General features: G+C 40.3%; 1 protein-coding gene across 2 annotated transcripts; it reads left to right on the forward strand.

Annotated features, from left to right (window-relative positions):
• Nucleotides 1-939: 939 nt before the first annotated feature.
• st8sia4 (ST8 alpha-N-acetyl-neuraminide alpha-2,8-sialyltransferase 4) lies at nt 940-25,014 on the forward strand. 2 transcript variants are annotated; one of them, XM_067258608.1, is made up of 5 exons: nt 940-1,133; nt 3,190-3,321; nt 11,422-11,679; nt 20,639-20,932; nt 22,647-25,014. In XM_067258608.1, the coding sequence occupies exons 1-5, from the start codon at nt 1,018-1,020 to the stop codon at nt 22,924-22,926; spliced, it is 1,080 nt and encodes a 359-aa protein (XP_067114709.1). In that variant the 5' UTR covers nt 940-1,017; the 3' UTR covers nt 22,927-25,014. The 2 variants fall into 2 exon arrangements, with proteins under 2 accessions (XP_067114709.1, XP_067114710.1); XM_067258609.1 differs by lacking the exon at nt 22,647-25,014 and adding an exon at nt 12,244-12,323 and having other exon boundaries at nt 20,639-20,698.
• The last annotated feature ends 976 nt before the right edge of the window (nt 25,015-25,990 follow it).

Here is a 25,990-nt window from a genome sequence, read left to right on the forward strand (position 1 = left end):
ACCAGGGCCCGTCTATGGAGAGCCTGTCCATTCCCTATTAAGCCCCATTGTACCGAATTTGGTTGCAGTTCCACCAGAGTTCCACTGGGGGTGATCGCCGGCATGAGGCAATGAGTGCAAAATGAATGGGAGTCTATGGAGCTAGACGGCTAAATTTGTCTCTTTCGCCTGATTGTTGAGAAATCTCAGATGTGATTGTAGTTTTTGCAAGTTCAACATGGATTGTAGGTCGAAAGTTGAATGAACGATTACTTAAGCAGGCAATCTACCGGCCCAATTTATGAGCGGGTAGAGTGGCCCACCGGGAATTCTCCCGATGGCCACTCCGGGCCTGCCCACATCTCAACCATTTGGACAAAATTACATATATTTTATAGCAGTAATCTGTAGCCTACATATATTTGCTACAGGTCGATACCACTCAACTTTGATTTTTGGACCACAAAACAACGTATGGTTAGTTGGTAAGAAAAGAGCCCGTAGGCAACCACTGTGGAGTGCAACCAACCATATTGAAATAACATATCCCAAGTCAATCCTTTTTTACGTCGTAATTGTGTTTAGAGGACCATGAGAAATGTGGTCCCAAACTCAAGTCCTGCTGTTGTAGCCTACATCACAGCAGCCAGACAGTTCCTTTTCCATCTCTCTACTACCGCCGGTTTAGTAAATCGAAAAAATAAATTAGTATCTGTTACATTTCCCGTCTGGCCGCACTCAGGCTGCTACTGATCTCAAACATTACTAAAAGTCAATGATGACGTCCCACCTTAACACCATTGGTTCATACAGCGATGGATATTTGCATGTACAAAAGCGCGTGAAGGGATTGGATAGTCTACTTTTCCATCACAAATGGGGCTCTGTAGGATGGGCATGGCGTGCAGCTGCTGAGCATTTGAGCAAGTAATGGAAATACGTGCAACAGAAGGAACTGGCCCGGGCACTGGAGGGGAAAACAGTTTTGCCAATGAAGAAATTATTAAATTAACCTATCGTTAAGATTTTAATACCGAGATGTTGCGTCTCACGCGGAAACGTTGGACTATTTGCACTATAAGCATCCTTCTGATTTTCTACAAGACAAAAGAAATATCTAGAAGTGAAGAACACCAGGAAGCTCGACTCAATGGGTACGATACGTTCTTTTGCCATTATACGGCCAATAGAACACACACAGGTAGCCTATTATTCCACCATGCGGCAGTGCCTCTCTAGTCTACCATAGACATGTCGAAGGCAACCAGTTTACTGCTTTTGTTTTTAAGAATTACTTTGTATTTATGTAATGTCTTGCTTGTAATGTCTTACTTTGACTTTTCTGCTATGGTCCAGTAAGTACATGGCAATTGTATTGAGATGGGATATTTTCCTTTGTTTGGACAGAACAGGCAATCACTGTCACACTGATATTTAGTCGCAATTGGCGGTATTAATAGTTAATTCTTTGCCAGGTGCGTGTTAGCTACATAATCACACAATAAATGTTGATATGTGCATTTTTGTGGGGGAGTTTCGAAATTATCTCCCTCCCTGAATGTGCTTCTATGAGACCGTGTCTCCTTCAAGAGCCGCCAGGCATACAAACTGGGGCTATATCTTAGTCAAAACCACATTGAAGAATTGGTCTCAGTGTACTATTTTGTACATCCTCAGGCCTACTAGCTATATACACTTTAAGAGACAGTACCTACTTAAAGTTCAATAGTCAAGTAATCACAAATTCTAAATAGCTGATTTGTTAAAATAGTTTGTAGCTACAATTAAAACACGTGAGATCCAAAGACTGGAATTTCTGTCCCGTGTCACACTGTTTCAAGGAACATCTTAAAGAGATCATGTATGAACAAGTTGAATGAGATCCTTCAGAACATTCAAACTGATGTTCCAGTTGAGAGGTTTCCGATGAATGAAATGCAGTATCAGTGTAAAAAGTTTTTTTTTTGCATTAGGTCCAGTTGTGATGGTGACAATTGCTCAGACATTTGGTTGTTTTTGCACTAGGGGATGAAAGACAGGAAGGTGTTGAGGTGTGTCTATGTTTCTGTCTGGTAACAGTCAAAGTAGCATTTTCAGAAGTAAGGCCTGTGGTTTCCCCTTTAGCACTCTTCAGCATTTTAACAAAGTAGGTCAAACAAACAAACAAACAGGAAGAAATATTTTTTAAGCAGTTAAGCAGTTCTGGCTTGCATTATCTAGACATATGAAATTGTCCCATTATAATAATATAAATATATTTCACTTAAAGTAGTCCATAAAATGTTTTTATCTAGAAGACAGTTTTATTCAGTCAGATGTTTAGCAAGTTTAATAAAGCAGAACAAGATCTCCAGTATTTGTGTTGATCAGACAATGGGGTATTTCCTCTCATGAACTGTACACATCTGCTGAAGTACTTCACAAGAGATTTTTATCTAAAAAGAATTATTGCTCACCAAATGCCTACTGACATTTGCTATCAAGCTGTAGAAGCTATGGATCACATGTTTAATCTTTATGATAACATAAGACAGGCAGAGGCAAAGCATTGGTTGGCATGTTGGGACAAGGATGAGGGGTTGAAGAAAAACTCAAAAGTAAGGTTAATGGTGTCCAACTCCAACCACCAGACACATATGTTTAAAAGGTTGTGTTATACTGGGTGACTATGTAATGAATTTAATTCCCCTCTCCAGAAAGTTCATGTGAAAATTAAGACTCCAAGTGTAGCTCAAACAAGGACAATAGACCGCAAGACAACAGTGGAATAAAAACAGTTGAAATTAACTGTGGCAGTCTTTTAAAGAATACACAAAAACATTTAAACAATGAAGCAGGATGAAAGATTCCACAGAACCAGTTCTGACATAGAATGAGGGTACTACTCATTTGATGCTAGTAAATTATGTTATAACCAATACCTTAATAACGGTCGTCAATCCATCAAAATGAATGGAATTCGATTGTGTGAGAAGTCCTTATTTTAGCACTACTACCGCATGTAAAATTGTATACAAAAAGACGGTTATTGTTGAAAATGAGCTGTGTTGAATTTACCTCAAGAGTTGCATGGGACTGGACCGTTGATGTAACTTGTATTGAGTACACTTAAAAACTGTTTATATTTCAAAAAGGTCAAAGTGTTTCAGATAAGGTTTTGCTAAAGACACAGACTTGACAACTCTTCTTTTCTCCTCTCACAATTCTCAGGGAGAATGAATTTAGCACTTTCAGACTGATGGTTAACGGCTCAGAGAAAGGCTTCAACAGGAGAGTGCCTTCCTTTCCCCTGCACTCCATTGAAGGATGGCGAGTCAATTCATCGCTAGTCGTCATGATAAGGTGAGTATGCCCCTTTAGTGTTATTGATGTTGGATTCGAGTGGGTCGCATTGGCAAAGGTAAATGTCTTTTGTAGCGGGATGGAGAGCAGTGTGTTGGGACATGGGCCTAAAATAACCCAACTCCTTCATTAACCCTGTCTATAGCAATACTTGTCATAAACTGTGTACATAGCCGGGATCTCTTGAGGGGAGTGGGGTGAACACATTGCCAGGGTCAATCTAATACTTTGTTGCTTTCATATACACCATATTATGTAGATTAGGCACTGAACCAAAGTACACATCTACTACCTTGACTAAACTTAGGCTTATTTCTTACATTTAAAGGGGTGATTGACTGTTTTTTGGGGGTATTTCACACTGTTCCTTAAGGTCTCCGAATAGGAGACGCTGATGCTTCCTGTGAATTTGTCCTGGGGAAAAACCATAGAGTTAATATTACTAGAGGAAGCAACTTTTGTCTTCCAAGATGGCGTCCCCATTCATTTCTATGGAAAGTGCTCAGTGGCGCAGTGAGGCAAGCAAGAGCACGAAACTGGACCGCGCCATCTTTCCACTCTCGGTAGACTCTTCCGGTCTAGCTTTAAACAGTGGCTCTTTTTTTCCCTAGCTCCGAGACCTCGTGCACGCTTGCAACTAGCTGTACACGTCATACTTTGCGACAACCAGTCGCGAGCATAGATGTATATGGTTGCGAGTGTGTGAGCTAAGGCATTGCAGTGGCAGAATGGGGTACAAGTCCGATAAGAATCAGAGACATGATGCAAACTTTACGGAAATGTATGCTGTCACTGTATAGTATTCCTTTCACTTGGTTTTTAGAAATAGGCTATAGGGCTATTCTAGATGGAACTCATCACATATGTTGCTTTTTTTCTTTGTGATATGAGTATGATTTCCAACGCATTGTATCGGATTAAATAAACTGTTAACATGAACACTTAGCTCCGTTGTTGTTCTCGCCAGGCAAAGAAAGCTTAATAGTTGTTTTTGTAACAGAAATCTTCCATAATGCAGACTTACCGTAGCTTACTGTCAACTTTATATTCAAACGAAATGCCACAAAATTCACACTGCCTTCAATTTAACATCAGTGTAGAAATGTGGCCTGTGTTTTATATGTTCAACCTACAAAACCAAACGCCTATTAATGGATATAACGTGATCTAACAAGACTTGGTAATAATGTAATACATTGAGAAGTGTGTCTAAAATATAGTCTACTTTATTGAACATGTGCCTTTGAAAGGGGCATATTAACAGAACTATATACAAGACGTCACTAGAGTCACTGAGGACCTTCATTGTCCCTCAAAAGCAGTCTGGCTTGATGACACGATCAAAAAAAGAGTAATGAGTGTGTTTAACAAAAGCTTCTGAAGGCAATACTAATATTATTTAAATATATATAATTTCCTATTGTGGTTATCAGTTAAAGTATTAATCTTCGTCTTTGCTCCAGATAGACATGTCAACAATCTATGCTCACGCTTAACATAATATAATATTTGCCATCATGTCATGAAAGTTTTTACGAAAAATCAAATCTGTTTAAAAATTACGGGAATAAACTATATTAACAACATTTCATGTATGTGTGACAACCATTTGCTGAACTTGCTACAACAGGGCAGGCAACTCAAGCTATTTCTTTCACCTCCAGGTAAATCGGCTATCGGCCAATGTGAACTTTTGTGCTCGTGCCCTGTTAGTATCCGCAAGCACATTTGCAGGCAACTTTTATTGACGTAAGCAAATACATGGGTTGCTAGTTTACCCATTTCGGATTGGTTTCAAACTTAGCAAAAATCAGGAAAAATTATGATATGAAAAAGCTAGTAGTATGAGCCAGGTTCGAGAATCGAACAAAAAATATTGGGGGAGATAGTTCTGTAAATGTTGCCTGGAGTTAATAGAATAAAAACAACCGGAAGAGCCGGAAGTCTAACAAGAAATGCAATATCATCTACATCCACCGGGGCCGTTGCTTCAAGCCGAGGGGCGAGGGGTGGGGGCTTGGGAAAAACGCTAGGTTTTCTACTTTATGGTATGCCCATGGATATATAGATGAGCTGCGCGCTGATTGGTTCGTTTACAACGGGTGAAGCTGCGGAGCAAAGACGCAACACGGCCAACCGCACTGGAAGGTGGAGACTTGAAATAAAAATGTTCAAATTAATCTATTGTGTTTTAACAATACAGTTATTGTTCTGTGTTTTGAACAGATTGACTAGATAACATTTGAAATGATTACGTTAGTTGTTTCCACTTCTGTTGTCGAAGCAAACAGGATCGACTTAGGTGGGTAACGTTAGCAGTAAAGCTTAGCAAACAAACTATCGTGATTCAACTCAGCTTCAGTTAGCTCTAGCGTCACTGTGTCCAATCCCGACCGGTTTTTAGCTAACATTCTGATAAAATGCCACTTCAAATATTGATAAAAATAATCGTATCACGTTTTCAGCTGATTTACTGATTTCATGTTAATCTTTAACTTCTTACCTTTCGAGCTAAATATTGTTTAAAAATTTAGAGTTAGCTTAGCCTTTACTAGAGCCGGTCAAAAGACACTGGCGCCGGTAAATTAGCCATGCGCTACCCTTGTCCAAACCCGACCGCACTTCTAAACACTGGCCGCTGCTGTTTTTCTGGGGATATTAACTTGATCCAGGGTCACCAAACTGACCATCAATGCTGTCAACATATCCGGGGACGTAGTTATGTCCTCCACAATAAGATATCACGCTTCAACATCTCCAAACTATGTGATAAAATCTCAATTTGACTGTATACCACCACCTGCTGGATGTTTTGTTGAACTCTCAAAGTTTGCTAGCCCCCATCCCTTCATCCCCTCGACTACAGATCACGTCACACATGATTGTGTATTTTCATTGGCAAGACAAAGTAGTGTTAAGCTAGCATTGAAATACACTCATATGCTAACCCATAGTAGCAGTACGATGACAACACAGACACACTTGTCAGAGTAAAGATCGTCGCCCGAGTGTCGCCGAGTGGTCTTTCGGCCAAAGTAACTTTCCTATATTATTTAGACATGTAAACGTCCATATATGTTCATGAAATTTTACACGTAGATTGTTTGGTATGCCTAAAATAATACTACTTACACTTTGCTGGCGATAGCAAAAGAAAATGCTGGCAAAAAGACCAGAAACTGAGTGTCCAAACCCCGTTCGGGTTTGGACAATAGTAGTTTACAGCGGTCGGGATTGGACACAGTGACGTTAGCTATCTTGCTGAAAAATAGATCTGGACAAAAACATGCATCTTGAATTGTAGATTTACATGACAACACAGGTTATTTATTTGAATGAAACACAGTCACAAACATGAAATAACGTTAGCCCCATTGCCAATAAACGAAATCATCACACATTCTACCGATGCTAGATACAGGCAGGATACGTTAGCATTGCTAATAACTGTTAGTGACAACATCATACTAAAGCTTGCTGTTGTGATGAACATACATTTTTTAATTGTGAGATTTGCATAGGAAAGAGGTGTCAATGGACTGAGGTTCACTGTATGTCCATTTTACCCACTGAACTGTCATTATTCAACTGTGAAAAGGTAAATTCGGTTCTGCAATCAATGACCCCTTTAAAGATCCTTTAAAGTGGAATTAAAACGAGTTCTCCACACCACAGAATAATGTGTTATTAACTACCCATCCAAATTCGAATGAAACACCGACAAGTAGTATGTTAAATTAGGCTTTGAAATCGTAAGAAAATCAGCAGTCTTCTCTGTTCGAGACTGGGTGGGCGTGTCGCCTGAAGGAGCTGATGCTCGGCCCCCTCGCTGGAAGGCCCCACCTCTCTCAAGTAAGCTACCTACGACCCAGATAATGGACGCTACGTCAAGCCGAACAAAACAGTATAGAATTCGAATTTATTTGTTCAATGAGTGAAACATACAGATGCATATAAATGAAATGTTCCCCTGAGCTGTAACACAGGAGTAACAATTGACACCAGAGTCAGCAGACAGTGAGCTCTCCAACTACTTCTAGCACCATTTCACCAAAATAACCATCATTCTACACCGAGTAGCCTAATATCAAGTTAGCGGTTTGCACTAACTCATAGCAGAGATACCTCTGGAAAAGTTATCTAGTATAATTATAACAAGCACACAGAACTGAGTGATGAACTGTTGGCGGCGGTGGATGGTCCAGGTGCGACCGGAGGATGAACTGGGGGATGCTCGGTACGGCTCCGGGCTGCAAGAGAAGCCGTGTGTTGGTGAACCCCGTCTGTCTCTGGTCCATGTTAAAACTGTCCGCCGTGAAATGGTCAGTGCAGAGGCGGCTGTTGGAGTTTATCCGAAGCTGTCCATGAGCATGGCTCTTCACAAAATCTATCCACCTATTTTTCCTTTCATTATCAATAGGGAACTTAAATGGCGTTGCAGCGCAGCTGGAGTTCTTGCATCAGGGAAGATGAAGTTGCGGGTGGTGGGAGACATCCAGAAGCTAGCTAGCTAGCTGATGTAAGCTACAATAACAGTACAGCAGCAGGAGCCATTCAGTGATCTGACGTAGATTGGTCGAAATGACGTAGATAGGTAGTTTTTTTTGCTCCGCCCATTAAAACCTGATCTGAAAACGGAAGAGAAACTGTTCTTCGGTCTAACTCCACATTTCAGTGCGACAAAGTTTAGCCCTTTGCACATGCTTTCAGGAACTCCTTTCGTACGTATATAATGTACTTAGAAGCAAAACATGGAATTTACTTTACAGGATCTTTAATAATACATCAGCGATATCGAGACAAGCCAATGGGCTTGATTAAAACAATCATGGGGTATCACAAGCCTATAAGCCATATATTATTAGTGTGGAGAGTGAGTACCATTTAAATCACAAATGGAAAGTCACACTGGCATACTCCACAATACTTCTATATAAAAGTGCAATTCATAATTTTCACTGCAGCCCAGAGATGTATAGTTCCTCTGTTTCTCTCGATCCTGTCCAATTACACAGACAAGTGTCTGTCTCTGGTGAGGTCACTCCACTGACCTCTATCAGGGACACACCTAATAGGGTCTTGACATTACAGCTCATACTGGTGTGCCTCGTTTTGTGGTGAGGAGACATTTTTTTTGTTGAGGAAATGTGCTCTGTATGCTAAGAATAGCAGCCTGCCCCTTCGTTCCTCTCTTGTCTAGGGGATTTTCTAAGTAGGGCTGCAGTATAATACTCCTTGGAGAAAGATGTCCGAATGCTCAAACAGCAAAACGTCATTACACAAGCCTTTTGCTAATTTATCCTTTTCAGGAATTTGTTTTGATGCAGTTTTGTTTGTCATAGTGACAGAACCAATAAAAAAAATTGCTATTTGACTCACTTTGAGTAATGTAGGCCACATATTTGTTTTCAGTTTTCAGATTAATGGTGAAGCACTGATGCATCATTTATTCTGTTTCAAATTTAGCCTTTTCAGGAATTTGTATACATATATACATTAAAAAAAAATACATACATATATATATATATATATGTATTTTTTTTTAGCTATTCACCCCATACTGATGACTTGAAAATATGTTTTGATCTCTAAATATCAAATTTATGTAAGTATTCAAACCCTTTTGTCAGTACTTTGTAAAAGCACAAACACTATGCCTCTTCCACCTGCACATTTGGTTTTGGGAAGTTTAAGTTCCTGAATCAAGATTGCATAGGGGACCATTGGCACACTGCGGTCTTCAGGGGCCTCATGTATAAAGGATTGCGTAGCTTTCATACCAGAAGATGGCGTACGGCCAAAACTCAAAGTACCTACGCACAGAAATATTCACATGTATAAAAACGGTCGTACGCCAGGTCCTGCGCACCTTTCCTTTATAAATCACAATCAACGTGAAATTGACCGCATGTGAACGAGCCACTGACCCCGCCTTGCCTCCTCCCATAAATGAATATGCAGATGGACTATAAATGCGCTCCTGAGGTCATTTCTTTGTCTGAATTACCGTATTTCTTTGAATATACGCGCCCTCGAATAAACGCTGCACCAAAAATGAACGTTATTTAATAAACGCTGTGGCGTTTATTCAAAGAAATACGGTGACCGTGAGCTCGAGGTTCTGACAACAGAGGTGGAGGCGAGAAAATGTGTCCTGTTTGTCGGCCTGTCATCGGGTATTAGGGACAAAAGAAAGTCGGCGGAGTGGAAAACTGTCACTATTTGCGCCCTTTCTTGTTTTTAACCTGTAGCACTTTAAGATTTAGCTAAATGTAAAGTGCTTTACAAATAAAATCATTATTATTATAGGGCCATACATGATGTGGGTTCAGAGAACCGGACCATGGCAGAAATTAAGAAGAAATGGTCCGATGTAAAACTTAAAATGAAGAAACGAGTGGTGGCGCATCGTAACAGCATGGCAGCTATAGGGTTAGCGTGACATGCATTTCCTGAGTGATTTTGTTGTTCGTTTGACACCCTCAAGTTTAACAGAAGTTATTAAGTGGTGGCGGATTAAACATAAGGCTATATAGCAGTTCCCGTTTTGGGTTTTGGCATTTTGATGTGATCATCCATATTAATGATCAAACTTTTATTTTTATGTTTTTGAATAGTCAACGCCATAAACGTAGTAGTGGAAACTTTATTTTGTAATGTTTGGTGAGTTTCGGCACTTTTCAGTTAGAATTGTTATGTTATAGAGCCAGACAAGACTTTGCGGACGGTCCACACATTCTCACGTCTGCTCAAAAGTTTCCGTGACGGCCCGCACATTCTCACGTCAAGTAAATTTTTATACATCACCCCGTGTGCGTGAAAACCGGCGTACGCAAGCTTTTTGTGCGTACGCAACATTTATACATGAGGCCCCAGGTCTTGTCACAGACTTTCTGTGGGTTGTAGTGATGTCATAGTGATGTCATTCATCACTACACCATCCAGTGCCATCCTTTCTGTGACTCTGTTACTAGGGCTTACATTTTTATCTTCTGGTAACACAGTACATGTCCAGGACAGCTATCAGATGTCATTTATGCTGCTGTGTCAGCTCATCTGTTGATTGTATGCTGATACATCAGAGATTTGCTCTCCTCAGCATGGGCGGAGCGGCTTCTGGGGCTTCAGCCCTGAATGTTTTCTCAAAAGCCCCAGAATCTTTTAGGTGAAAATTAGCGTTGTAATTTTCAGCAAATATAAAAATGTGTCCAACGTAATGTTTATTTTACATAAAGCTCATTAAACTATTTTGTGCAAAAACAGAGTCTATATCTAGCATCACATTATACTCAGACTATGTCCTAGATTGGGGCTAAGCCCCGAATGTACTGGCTCCGCGTCTGCTCCTCAGGGTGATGAGTTTTGTTGCTGGGAGACACTACTATAGGGATTCAGTCCAGGCTTTGACTGGACTACACAAGGACATTGAGAGGCTTGTCTCAAAGCTACTCCAACATTATCTCGGCTGTGTACTTCAGATTTTTGTCATGCTGACAGTTAAATCTTTGAGGTTGATGTGTTTTGGAGCAGGTTTTCTTCATTGATTTCTCTATATTTAGCTCCATTAATAACTTCAATCCTGACCAGTACCTGCCACTGATAAACATACCCACAGCATGTGCCTCATCAGCATGTGCCTCATAATAGGGATGGTATTGACCAGCTGATGAAAGGTACCTGGGTTCTGGTAGGCGTAACGCTTGGCTTTCATGCCAGTGAGTGCCACATGTGGACGTTTCCTTTGATCATCTTTGAAATGTCTCTAGGACAAGTAACTGAACTCAATTTGGAGTGTCATAGCAAAGGGTCTTGTTGAGTATAAATGTTACAAAACAAATAACCTCTAAAGCTTTTTTTTATGTGCCGTTCTAAGGTATTGTATGTAGATTGATCTAAAGTATTCTAATTTAAATGAGATTTACCACAAACTAAATGTGAAAAGCAAGACTTGAATAGCCTACTTTAAGGGTATAATGAATAAACATAGCTTAGCTGTTAAATGTGGAGTATGCCTTTTGTTAAAATATGCATTGGTAAAACATGAAGATCAAAAGATCTAGAAGATAACTCACAAATCTGCTTTATGTGCTATTTTTACAGGAAGGAGATTCTTCGTTTCCTGGATGCAGAGAGGGATGTTTCTGTAGTGAAGAGCAGTTTCAAACCTGGGGACACGATACATTATGTCCTTGACAGACGTCGGACGCTGAACGTCTCACACACACTGCACAGCTTGCTACCCGAAGTCTCACCGCTCAAAAACAAGCGATTTAATACTTGTGCCGTGGTGGGCAACTCTGGTGTTCTTCTCAACAGCAGCTGCGGGAAGGAAATTGACAGCCATGATTTTGTCATACGGTACTTCTTCTTTTTAAACTATCTCTGTATTTAGTTGCTGTATTTACGTTTATTGATTTTTATTCAGACCAACATACAAATAGAGCATATAGAAAGTATGGCAGAAAGTCAAGGTTCAGAAGTGCATAGTTCTCAAAGTATTTTGGTGTTCAGAGTCAAGGATTGATATCCAGGCACAGTGCAAAGTAACTACGTCACAGCTACCAGGCATATTGCAACAATAATAATAATATCAAGTACAATATTACATAGTACAGTGCAGAATGGGTTTGGTTATAATCTGAAGTGCAACACTACACAATTTAATGGGTGCTGTCTCTTACAAGGGTGTTACAACAGGATCTCAAATATAAATGTCAAGAAAAGACACATTTACAGGTATTACAAAAGTAATGCACTGCTAAGATGCTTTTGTAGTAGTTAGTCCAGGTGGAGCTTGAAGAAATGTGTCTTGAGACCTTGTTGGAAGAATGGTAGAAATGGGTAGATCGTTCCTCCACTGTGGAGCACGGAAGGAGAAGCACCACATGGTAGGAGTGTGAGGACCCCTCTTTCTCTGTGCAGGGGTCATGGGACCACGTCACAGAGCAAAGCCCTGAGTCGGTGTGTACGGCTGGATGAATGCATGTTACAGTAGCCACAACGTAGGTAAGGGTCAGGGTTTTGTTTTATTTAAATATATTTTCAGGCCCTTTTTGCTTTAATGGGAAAGAATACAGTGAAGAGAGAGAAGGGGGAGGAGATGCAGGAAATCGTCTGGGCTGAATTCTAACCCATGCTCTTGCTGCAATGTCTTAGCCTACATGATATGTGCACTCGACCGGTGAGCCATTGGGGAGCCTCTGGTCAGGGTTTTGTGCCTGATCCTCTGCAACTGGCAGTGGAGCTATCTCAGCAGGGGAGTTGTGAAGTACTTGAGATGCTTGAAAATGAGCCAGGCAGATGCCTTTAGTCTTAATTAGTTAGTCAAGACTAGTACTTCCTGACAACGTCCTACTTCTAGTTCTAGTTTTTTTTTTACATTCCACAGGAATCGGTTTGGCTTGAATGAGCAATAGAAGGAATGTCATTTTTCAAGGTGTTGTGTAACACCTGCATTAATTTAAAACAAGCCACAGTAATGGTAAGATTAGCAGTCATTTCCAATGACTGTCAGGCAGATATTGGGTCAGCCCTTAAATAAAAATGTCCAGAAACTGGGTTCAAATGATTCCCCCATATGCCTTAACAGGTTGTCTTGAGTTGTATATGCTGTTTCAGCCTGCATTCAATTGTGAAATGCTGTCAAGTGCTCCTATAAAATAATCCATTACAGTAGTTAGACATTTAGTTTTCTCTCTTGCTCAGGCCTACTTAAAAAGATACTTGAATGGTTTGAGTTGAATTCACCTGACACTTATCGTTTATTTATGGAAGTTACATACTGGTTTATGTGTTATACATAATTATCTGTGACTAAGTAACACGAAGCAGTAATATGTGTGGACCATAGACTGTAAAAATAATGGACGGCATCACAGCTCCCCAAAAGCGAAGCCAAAACATCTTGATCCCTCCCTGGTGGCTGGCTGCAGTATAGGTCAAAAGTCCCACCCCTTGCATGTTAGCGTATGGGGTAGGGCTGGGCGATAAATCGATAAAAAAAAATATCGAAGTAATGACTTCTCTCAATAAAGATATCGTAACATTAATTCAGTTTCAATAATATCGATAATGTCGATAGAGAATAATTAGGAACAGCAGTCCATTAATTTCTGTGATGCAGCAGGAAGTTGCGGAGAAATAGTAGCCTACGCTCACTAAAATATACTGAGGACCTCGAGTGGAGTAGCTAATGTTAACTGCGGAAAATGAGTCTTATTGCCGAAAACAGTGGCAGCGATAGCCATGGCGAGGGAGCAACTTCCAATGAAGAAATTATTGATAAAAAGGGTTCGTCTTCTTCAGTTATTTGGAAGTGGTTTGGCTTTTTGAAATCCGACAAACAGCAGAGCAATGTTCGGTGCAAATTGTGTAGTAAACAAACAGGTGGATACCAAGTCTGGTAATGCTACAAACTGCAAATATGGTCTACAAACGCCTTTGTAAGCAGAGATTAGTTAAAACGTTTGTTAACCGCGACAAAGCGTTTGCAGACCTGTCAAAGTCCATATTTGGTTTCTTATATACTACAACAATACGTGGGAAAATCCCAAATCAAACCCGACAAATATGGAGCAGACGCCATGTTAACATCTCCAAGGCAACCCTTGCTAGGTCCGTAAATCGTTTGCGGACCTTTGGAGAGGTCTGGTTTTGCGGACTTCTTAGAATGTCTCTGGACCAATAAGAACAGCGTATTGGTCCAATTATAATACTAGTATATAAGAAACCTTTTTTACCAGCTGAAGCAAAATCACTTGTTGGAACATGCAGAAAGTGTGAGTTTGCGCCAAGGTATTGATAAAAAGCAAGGTTTTAAAAAGCTTTAATTACTTGACCCCAGGTACGTGCTCCCTGGCCGCAAATATTTCTCTCACACCGCACTGCCTAAACTTTATGCCGAGTGTAGGGAAAAAGTTGAGGAAGAGACTTATTTTGCTACTACTACGGATCTGTGGTCTATTGTCTTAATTATCGTTATCAAATGGAAATATAAATATCGGTATCGATAATTTTTTACCCATATCGCCCAGCCCTAGTATGGGGCATGAGCCAAACCAAAAAAACATGCATGGTTTCTGTCATTTTAGGTTGTTCTTATCACGCAGATGTCTGTTCAAGTGCTCAAAAACTTAAGCAGCAATACATAAAAGTGCGTGATGTTTTATGGAAAATGGTAGCTCGGGGGACGGGAAAAATGTATTCCCATGGCTTGATATAATCCTGGGTACAAGACCAACTAGCAACCCAAAAAACTTGGTCGTGCAACACCAAATCATAACAATTAAAGATAGTAGGGGCCTATCGCAATACGCTGCTGTTGCTCCATTGTTGTTCGTGACAATGTGATTGACAGGAAGTGATTTTCCCTCAGATTTTCTGTAGGATAGATAAACGACTGTGTCATTGTTTTTTTTCACAAATGTTGGTTTGCTTAACACAGGACCGTGTGAACATTAACCGGACCTAATGAAAAATTCAACAAAGTAGCAACTCATCCACTGATTCGGACCAAGCAAACGAACTATAGGTGTGAAAGCACCCTAAGACACAATTTCTCAGCTAACAACTCTACTTCTGTCTGGAGAGGGCTCAGGAAGATCACCAACTACAAACCCAAAGCCCCCCACTCCATCAACGATTCTTGCCTGGCCAACGACCTGAACGTTGTCCCCGGTGTTCACCAACATCTTTAACACCTCCCTGGAGACATGTCTCAAGTCCTCCACCATCATCCCAGTGCCCAAAAAGCCAAGGCCAACAGGACTTAATGACTACAGATCCGTTGCCCTGACCTCCATAGAAATGAAGTATTTTGAGCGCCTGGTGCTGGCACACCTCAAATCCATCCCAGACCCTCTTCTGGACCCCCTGCAGTTTGCCTACAGAGTCAACAGGTCTGTAGATGATGCAGTAAACCCCTCCACTTCACCCTCCAACACCTGGACTCCCCGGCATCCTACGCCAGGACCCTGTTTGTAGACTTCAGCTCTGCTTTCAACACCATCATCCCAGCTCTGCCTCAGGACAAGCTCTCCCAGCTGCACATGCCAGACTCCCCAGTAGGTGGATCACAGACTTCCTGTCTGACAGGAAGCCGTGCGTGAAGCTGGGAACACATGTCTCTGACTCCCGGTCCATCAGCACCGGATCTCCTCAAGGCTGAGTCCTTTCCCCTCTGCTCTTCTCCCTGTACACCAACTGCTCAACCTCCAGTCATCAGTCCGTAAAACTTCTGAAGTTTGCGGACGACACCACCCTCATTGGGCTCATCTCTGGTGGGGATGAGTCTGACTATAGGTGGGAAGCTGACAACCTGGTGACCTGGTGCAGACAGAACAACTTGGAGCTCAATGCTCTTAAGACAGTGGAGATGGTTGTAGACTTCAGGAAGAATACAGCCCCACTCAGCCCCATCACCAGGGCTTGACATTAAGGCTTGTCTGGGACAAGTGGATTTTTTTGTAGGGCAAGTGGAGGAGAAATTTACTTGCCCCACTGGACAAGTTAAAACTCAAACAAAATAAAATGCCATGTTACTTCACGTTATGTGCCACTCATTCCGTTTATTTTTATTTGACCAAATTCTGCATTAGCAAAACACAAAAGTGGCTTTGTCCCAAGATATCTACAGGCTTGCAGCTAATTTAATGCTCAAAACTTGAACGGGGGCTTATTACTTAAAAGAGGAATTATTTACTGTGTCGTCTCAGTTACACTATCAGGGCTTGGAAATATTGTGACTTGCTAAAGTAGGCAAATGGCTAGTAGAACATAACATTTCATAATTATTTCAGTCAATCAAACAGCTGCAAGACCCAGTGAAATTTTATATACAGCTAGCAAACGTTAGCTGGTGTTAGTGTTAGCTAACCCTTGATTTTGTCTGCAATGTGTAGTTTTACAAAGGCAGGAAACGTGTGTCCAGTTCGTCAGTTCATTCACCTGGCACAAATGACAATGAGTTGGGACTCCGTAGTACAGTAGCGCGGATCACAACATTTTATGCTAATGTAAGAGGGAGATGACATATTAGCTATCCACACTTGCTATTTTGAACTTCGATAATATATAAATTCAGATGTGCATAATTACTCAAACAAACACACTATTTACATAAGGACAGAATGTGGAACACCTTTTCATAATCAGTATGGATTTAGGACGTTCAGTCATTGCATTCTAAAATAATAGTGTAGAAGCTCTCTTTATACACAATTTCATCTTGGTGAATTCTGCACCAAAAAGGTTGAGAAGGACAGCCTTTAAGAGGGAAAGCAATTTCCCCATTGATCTGTCGCATCCAAATGTTGATTTGAGTCACGAAAGTCTTGGAATTTGAGGGAGAATGCGTCTCCTGCATAGTCTTAGGGCAGCAGCTATGTCTTGGTCCCCCGTTACACTGTTTTGATGTTAGCCTCAGTCAGACTCGGGCCACTCACTGGCAGTGAGTGTGTTCACAATGTTACATTTCACTCCATTCTACACCAAAAATGTCAGGGAGGACTGCTTTTTGTAGATACGAGCCTGCTGAAGATCTCGGATTTCTTTAAACGAGCCTGTTTCTTTCGTCATTTGCCTGAGAAAGCGACTTTCGTTAGCCAGCCTATTCGAAAACCATTCAAACAGGTTGACAGCAGTGGATTTTTGGAACTACAGCAAGCTACTTGAACCACGTGATCACGTGTCGGCGAGACCAAAGTGTGTAGCAACTCTCTTTTTGTATGGCTCTGGGTAGGCTATCCTCAGTATTTGCAAGCTAGCTAAACTTATACTATATCTAAAATAATTTTGTAGACATAACAATGGATTTTGCCACAAAAAGTTGGTGTTTTTTATTTTTTTCTACAATTTCACTTTCTGCCCGGCAGAGGCTGATTTACAAAGGGATCCTTTAAAGGTGTATACTTTACAGTTGAATATTAGCTTATATTTAATTACGTACATTTAACTAATACAAATGCTGCTAATGCTTGCTAGGTACACAGATGCCGACGCTAGCTATCTAACGTCAACACTAAACATTTTTTTTATTATATGATAAATCTTTACCTGGACAAGTGACTTTGTACATGGACAAGTGAAACGTTAATGTACTTGTCCAAAGGAAAAGTGCCTTAAAAAAATAATGTCGAGCCCTGCCATCACCCTGTGCGACTCCCCAGTCAACACTGTGGAGTCCTTCGCTTCCTGGGCACTATCCTCTCCCAGGACCTCAAGTGGGAACTGAACATCAGCTCCCACACCAAGAAAGCACAACAGAAGATGTACTTCCTGCAGCAGCTGAAGAAATTCAACCTGCCAAAGACAATGATGGTGCACTTCTACACAGCCATCATTGAGTCCATATTTGCCTCCTCCATCTCCATCTGGTACATACTGGCAAGGTTTGGCCGTCTGCGCCCCCCCGGTCGTTCGGGTACGAGTCTTTGGATAATTTTTCACGTAACCTGCATAGGCTCAGAAGAGGAAACGGAAAGGATTTGTTTATCTCATTCACTTTTGCGTGACTACTAGGTTAAGTGAGACGTGAATGAGTTCGTTCACAAGTAATAATTACAGGTTTTATCATTTTTACTTTTTTTAACTTTACTTTTTTTAACTTTACTTTTTTTAAACTTTACTTACAGTTCAGTGCAGTGGAGCCCTCACGTATCACGTTGCCGTGATAATTAAATCTAGTGTGATAATGAATGACCATTTCAAGTCATAAAAACTCATGATGTATTGTATTTAATGCGTGAGTTTTTCTTTTTTAAATATTATCTGCCATACATGTGCTATTTCCTTCTATCTTACTTATTTTATATTGGCTGGTTTAGATGCATTAAGATTTCTTCCTGATGAAACAATTATCCAAAGACTCGTACCCGAAGACACAGTCGGGAGATGAACAAATAATTTCTGTTACCTCTACTTAGCCGCAACAGTCCCGATGCGCAGCCACGAGAAAATGAACAAATCACTCTCTGAGACTAGGGCTTGGCGATATATCGAATATTAGCGATAATATCGCTATAATTTTGACTACGATGTAAAATTAGAAAATATTGTTATCGATTTTTTCTTTTCTTTTGCTGGTCGTTGTGTTGCTTGTGTTTAAAGATCCCCGTCTGGCTCCTCTTTGTACAGACCCACACAAACACACACTCAACTCCTCGAGCAGAATTTCACTGCACACGCAGTTAACTTTTTTAAAAAGTTGAATGAGTTAATATCTCCGCGTGTAAAATGATATATGCTCTCAATTTATGATATGAATCTGACGCCATAATGTTCATTCATTGAACAAATTTAAAGCAGAGTAACAACTGTTATGAACCACAAACCAAAGTCAGTGGCAGGAAGTTAAAGTTCAAGTCATTTATTGTCAGATGCACAGAACAACCCAAGGTCAGACTGGGGACTGAAATTCTTAGGACAAGACATCGCAAAGCAACCGGCCATAACATGACATAAGTACTCAGGTACAATAGGTTACACCTATGATGAGCTAAAATATAATATTATAGACCTCCTAAATATACAGAATAATATACAACACAGTATACTCAACCTCTAATACACAGCGAAAATGCGAAGGCAGTCGCATTTTTCTCTCCTCCCCTCCCTGACCTTCCCTGCTTGGCTGTGTCTTATGTCTTGTCTTGTCTCAAGATACTCTCTCATCATCACTCTCCGAAACTAGAAGCATGGAATTAATTAGCTGGTCTCTCAATGCTATTGACACCATTTTCTCGAAGAGAAGCTCGGGTTCGGGGGAACCCAACTGTCCGGACGGGACGTTCGCAGTTGGCTACACGATGGACGCGTGGGAGAATTGGCTTGTCGTGTGTCTAGCGGCGCTTTCCGTGGAGGACGTTGAAGACATCTTCATATTCGGAACCATGATTACAGGCTTTCTGCTGTTTGGAATAGGCGCTGGCTTTGTATATCGGAAAATTAAGGAAACGGCTGCAGCCATCAAAAGCCCCGTTAGGCTGCCCGATATGATTGATGCGGTGGGCAGAGTTGTTGGAGCTCAGACTGTGAACTTACAACGCAGCATTGATTACAACAGGGATAAGTTTGCGGCTCTGCAAAGGAAGATGGAGGACATGGAGACCTTCCTGAAGGGTGGACGTGAAAATTGAGTTGCGGCTACTCGTCAAAACAACTACCCCAATCTTATCCACTTTCGGCCCCGTAACCAACACAGGCCTTGGCCAAGGCCGTCGCTGGAAAACAACTCCCCTGGAGAGCGCTGAAGCGAGACTATCTTGCTCCTCCCTCCCCCCCCCCCCCCCCCACCGACATCTGTGGCTTGGTCTCTGCCCGGGTCATGACCAAGGATGTCTCCTGGCCAACACAATCTGCATAGGGAGAATCGGACTGATTGTGGCCTAGGTCGAGGGCGCCAACCCATACCTACTCACACATTAACTTTCACCTACTACAGAGATCACCACCCCCCCACCCCCATCCAACGCCTTCGCCTGCTTGTTTCCCCAGGGTGGGTGGCGGGTCTGTGTCCAGCGCCTACCATGGCTGCAGGTCCAGATGCTGCTTGTCTACCCCCCCACTCGTTGCAAGTCACGTGTTTTTGTAAATGTTGTTGTGCTTATGTGCTGAGGTTTTCTCCTCCTCTCTCCTCATGTTATGCTCGTCCTGTCTACCCCCTTGTCATGTTTGTGTATTAGAAACTGCAAGTGGCAGCTCGGATCTAAGATGGATTCGAGAGACCGCAGATAGAGTGCGGCTAGTTTGGTTTGTTAAACGTTTTAGATCAACACTTGTATTATTGTTTTTGTTGATTTTATGTAAAGCACTTTGAGCTGCAATTCTTGTATGAAAAGTGCTATATAAATAAAGTCTTACTTACTTACATAATAACCTATACTAACCTAAAGACGTAGGGTACAATTAGTGCAATATTGCTGATAGTGCAACCAGTAGCTGAAAGTGCAACTAGTAGCTGAAAATGTCTAGTGTGAGTGTCGACAGTTTATCAATGTCCATATCAATGTCCCATTCAGAAGCCTGATGGCCCTTAGAAAGAAACTAGTCTTTTGCGTGTCCGAGACCGATTGGAAGGAAAGAAATGGATAATTGTAGATTTAATGGCTTAATCGGTCACAGATAAAAAAGACGTTCTTCATGTATGCAATTTAAACTCTATGTTGAAGTAACTTTGTAGACTCACTGTAAATTGAGTTTGCTTACTTGCTATGAGATGCAGCAAAGGTTTTAATATGATGCTGTTGGTGGCTTTTTGCTTTCTTGCCATTTCCCTATATTCCTTTTCATCTATCTCTTCTGCCTGCTCAACTGGCCTTAGATGCAACCTTGCGCCGTTGACTGAGTATGCTGACGACGTGGGCGTGAGGTCTGATTTCACCACTATGAATCCATCGGTCATCCAGCGGGCCTATGGTGGCCTGAAGAATGTCAGTGACGCTGAACGTTTCGTCCAGCGCCTGCGGATGCTTAACAACAGTGTTCTCTGGATTCCCGCCTTCATGGTGAAGGGCGGTGAGAAGCATGTGGAGTGCGTCAATGAGCTTATCATCAAGCGCAAGCTGAGGGTGAAGACGGCTTACCCGTCCCTCAGACTGGTACATGCAGTCCGAGGGTGAGTTCTGAGCTGTGCACGTTACTACACAGAATACTGTGTACACATATGAAAAATCCTAAGGATTTGAAAACATACGTACACTATCAATACCCAAACAAGGTTGGTTCTACAGCACAGTATGAAAGTGGCATAAAGACTTCCTAAACAGCATTTATATCAAGTTGAAAAACTATACAAAGATGACCTCTGTTTTGTTCATGTCACGTTCATGTTCACCTCCTATTACAACAATTTAGCATAACCCTGCAAATAAAGTATGAACACTCAAAGGGAGTGCAAACCAATGCGCATACATACTGAATTTGGGGTAGCCAGGGGAGAGGGTTATTGCACTCCAATCAAATGGGTAGGAGTTTGTGCGTGGAGGGTCACTAGCTACCTGTGTGTTCCTGCACGATGGCACCAGCCCAGCATGGGAGAGGACAACCCTGTGATTATATCTCCCGCATTTAGCCAGCTGTTCCTCGTGCTTGCCCAATGTGCACCGTTTCTGTTGGAGTATGCTCACACAAGTTTAACAGTATACATAAAGTATACAAAATTCCTCTGAAGAAGCTAGAATGAAAATATAAAATAACGTTAAGATGGTAATGTCTTTCAAATGACAGTCTATAGTTACAGAATGTATTGTACTGTTGATCTGGGATCAGCTGTATAAATGAGATTACATGGGGATTGAGGGCTGATCCCAGCACTCGTACTGTGATATTCCAAGTCATCAAAGACCCTGACTTTGAATTGCTGTCATGATTGTACTGAACACAGATTGAGCATGATGGCATGATCATTTTGGAGGTCGCTTCTGGTATAGCCTACATGTAGCTCAAGAATTGTATTGATTGATTAGTTCATTGGCATTTGCTAATCTTTAGCCCAGCTATGGCAACCGTGGGCCCTGGTCTGTCTTTCCCGGGCACCTTCAATGTCCTTGTTGCCATAGCAGCCAATCACCATGCTCTTTCAATAACATCTAACTGACTCCCAGCCACAGCGCTAAATATAGTTTGGTTGAAGTGTGATGCGGCTTGCAGGTTCACAGTCACTATATATACACATATCTTAATTTCCCTGTTTGTTGGGATTTCCCATTACATAAATAAATTTTATTTCATAGTAACATGTGCACAGGAAAAAAGTTTATTCCATGTTGGTGTAACTCCCCCTCAACTAGTCTCGTCACCATCTGAATACTATGGATCGTTCTTTAATTGATGAATTGCTATGAGGCTCACTTGAATTTTCAGTTTGTTCTTGATGTCAGTCCTCAGAGAAGACAGAATATCAGCCTTAAACTTGAATCTAAACCTTGAGCACAAAAAAATGTCAATCCATTAAATTGCCAATATGATCTTCTGTTCCATCCCAAAATAAGACCCTACGTATTATCCACATATGATTTTGATTTTATTGTCACTACAAATCAGGGGTGTTGATTTCATTATACATCCACTTCATCTAACATCCACTTTTTGAAAACTGCAAATCTGTTCCCCCACTTTTTACTTAAGTTATAGTTTACGGCCGCATACTCAGTTACTAGAAAAAAGCAACAAACAAAAAAAACTACGCCCCTGCAACTAATAAGTTGATGGATGAATTTACTACGTACATACTGTGTATCATAGTCTGCATGTGTGTGTATCCATTTTGTATTATTGAACGTATCTTGTGAAACCTCTGCAAAGCATAACTATTCGTTCTTGTTTTCTAGGTACTGGTTGACTAATAAGATCAATATAAAACGACCCAGTACTGGACTGTTGATGTACACTTTGGCCACTCGCTTCTGCAATGAGATTCACCTTTACGGATTTTGGCCTTTTCCAAGGGACGGAAATGGAAATCTGGTGAAGTACCACTACTATGATATGCTGAAATATCGATACTTCTCCAATGCAGGTCCTCACAGGATGCCTCTTGAGTTCAAAACTCTGAAAATGCTACACAGCAAAGGTGCCCTGAAGTTAACAACTTCTAAGTGCACACCTTAAAGTGCTCACATGACTTCATTTTAAAAAGAGCTGTGTGACATTCACCAAGTAAGGAAATGCAGTGTTTTAAGAATGGGGTGTTTTTTGTTTTTTTTACAATTATAAGTACTAAAAGTGAGTGTGCCTTTTTAATGAACAATGATAAGGTACTTAACAGAATGTAATTGGGTTTGTTCAGAATGTGTGAATGTCTGGTTTGGCATTTTAAGCTTTAAATCAGGAAACCAACCACTTAAATTAGGTTATTAAATTGATCACACGTTACTTCATGGGTCATTTCAGTAGTTGTCTAAGAGACAGCAAATGACTAGGTTTGTTCAGTTATTACCTTTTGGATTTGGGGAGAAAAAAACGTGTCCACAAATTTGATTCCAAAGATGGATTGCGTTGTTCTTCTTGAACTGGAAACATATGATTTAGAAGCATCAGGGCAATTTCTTTTTTTATATTTGTCTAAATGTCAGCTTAAATTTTAAACATGGATACAGTTTGTAAATCATGACTCTTTCACATGTGTAATTGCCTGGACACACCTCTTCTAAAAACTTAAATGTTTAACTTAACTGAATGTATATTTGCCCAAACCTTTGGGATGAATTGTCATATGTAGCAATTGCAAATCAAAAAGTAAAACCTTATTAGGAAAATACATATCTGAAACATACCGTATTTCTTCGATTTTAACGCTGCAGCGTTTATAACACAATGTTTATTTTTGGTGCGGCGTTTATTCGAGGGCGGCGTTTAATTAGTTAGAGAGATTTAGTGAATTGTAGCTGCAGTGCAGCCATAGACAAATAATAGATAAGGAGGGCAAAGTCTAGTGTAAAATTGAAGCCGTGCGTGTCTACACTGTGTAGAAATCTGAAGCAGCATGCCGAAAAGTTCTTACACTTTAACTTTCAAACAGAAAACTGTGCAGAAAGCACTCACGTCAGTCACGTGGCGAATTACATTTTACATTGTACACTTGTGATTTAGGCTACTTGTGTAATAAATACTGTGTTTTAATTCAACCAATAAAATAACCGTTTTCTGATTTTTTTTGCTGCAGCGATTAGCCTAATCGAGGGCGGCGTTTATTACACAATGTTCATTTTTGGTGCTGCATTTAGAGGGCGGCGTTTGATCGAAGAAATACGATACTTCCATGTCAGTCGTATTTCACACAGAAGCACCCATTAAGGATTTGATACAATGTTTTGAACTACTGTATGCTCATATTACCAATTAAATTGTGTGTGTGTGTGGTGAGACATTTACAGATTTCTTGAATCGGCTTGAATGTAATGCATTTGTCTTCATAACGTTTGAGGTAATTCATATTAATGTTTGATAGCCTATGTTGTCTTGAAGAGCTGAGTATGCTCTTCAATTGTTATTGCCTGCCAAGTTTGAACAGATTTAGGAATATAATTAATTTTACAAATCTGGTTGCTAGCAGCTGAGCTTGATTGTGTCCGGGCCCAACAATTCATTACGAAGGCAGTGCACTTCTTCTAAGTAATGGCAAGAATTTATGAAAATAAAGTTAGTTTAACAATCTGTAAATTTTATCTAATTGGATATATGTCTAGATTTTTAAAAATTGTTATATAGGCCATAGAATGTGAAAATGTAAATACATGGTATTGAATATGAAATCCAATATGAATGTTGATTAATCACTGTAGGCTATTACAACAATGTGACAGAGTTGAATACATTCTCTCATTGAACAGGGGCTCGTGTCTCTCACTTTTTAATTTATTGAATCACCAAAGGACGCAGTTGGACATAAATGCCTTATTTATTTTTCCTGTATGAAATAAGGAGAGTTTCTGGTTTGTTTCCATATTCTTCCATTGTTTTGAACTGTTCATACGTTTGTATTTTATACACTGGCGATGTTTTAAATGTAATCTCTGTCCTTTTGAGTCAGTCGTTTCAGATGTTGAATGTGGTGTTTTCATAAAACATTTTATACGAATTACTTTGCAAACTTTACAGCTTTAATTGTTTTCACTTTTTTTTTTGTACAATGTAAGATTTCTTTTTGTGAAAGTTTGTTTTAGAAAAACGTAATAAAGTTTTTATATTGTAAACATTTCTAATCAAATTTAGTGTTTGCGAAAAGAACATTTGCCTGTGAAATAATGACATAGTGACGCGCAATTTCGTACTCAACAACGGTTGTTAACTGACGTAGTTGTGCTAGCTAGCTAGTGTAAAGTAGCTATTTGAAAGTGGGTTACAGTTGCACCTTAAATTAACTAAAGTGCCAATGAGTTAACAATTTAACTTGCGAAGCTTCATCCCTGCATGTGAGTATGTTATGCCATGGCTCAGGGGGTAGAAAGGCTCGCAAGGTAATATAAAAGCTGTCCATTTACCCTTTTAACCATTTACTGTACTGCTGTAGTACTGTACTGTAGCCTAGTTCATTTGAGATTAGCCTTGGGCTTGCTAGTTCTACTGTACTGTACAATCTTATATTAACGGATTTGATTAACAGAGCAACAGTACCTTATTCTAAAATTAGCAAACTAGCAGCGAGGGGTTGAAGTAACAAAAGTAACTAGAAAGGTACATTTCCAGAATAAAATGTGTGTTTGCTGAAAGCAGTTGAAACGATTGTTTTGATGGCTTGAATAGTGAAGGTTTTACAAACATCTTTAAAGAGGTATGTGCTTCAAAAACAAAATGGTGAGAAAAAGTGTTAAAAGTATATCTGTCATTGTTATGCATTGCGATATTTTCTTACTGTTGAAAATGGAGAAAAAACAGTGATGAAAAGAGTATCTTATTGCCTTTCATACATTTTTAAGCGTTAAAAGTATTAAAGAATGAAATATTGAGAAACAGAAACAAGTTTGAAGTTAGAAAAATGAGCAAATATAGTGATGAAGAGTATATTGCATAACAGTTATCAATATCATAGCAGACAAAAGTATGTCATCAGTATGAAGGTGAAAAAAAGTGTTGCTTTGAAACCTGTCATTGTTTTGCATTGCAATATTTTCTCACGGTTGAAAAAGGAGAAAAAATAGTGATGAAAAGGGTATCTTATTTAATTTCATAAATG

Source organism: Osmerus mordax, chromosome 20 (assembly GCF_038355195.1).
Source record: "Osmerus mordax isolate fOsmMor3 chromosome 20, fOsmMor3.pri, whole genome shotgun sequence".
Classification (NCBI taxonomy): domain Eukaryota; kingdom Metazoa; phylum Chordata; class Actinopteri; order Osmeriformes; family Osmeridae; genus Osmerus; species Osmerus mordax.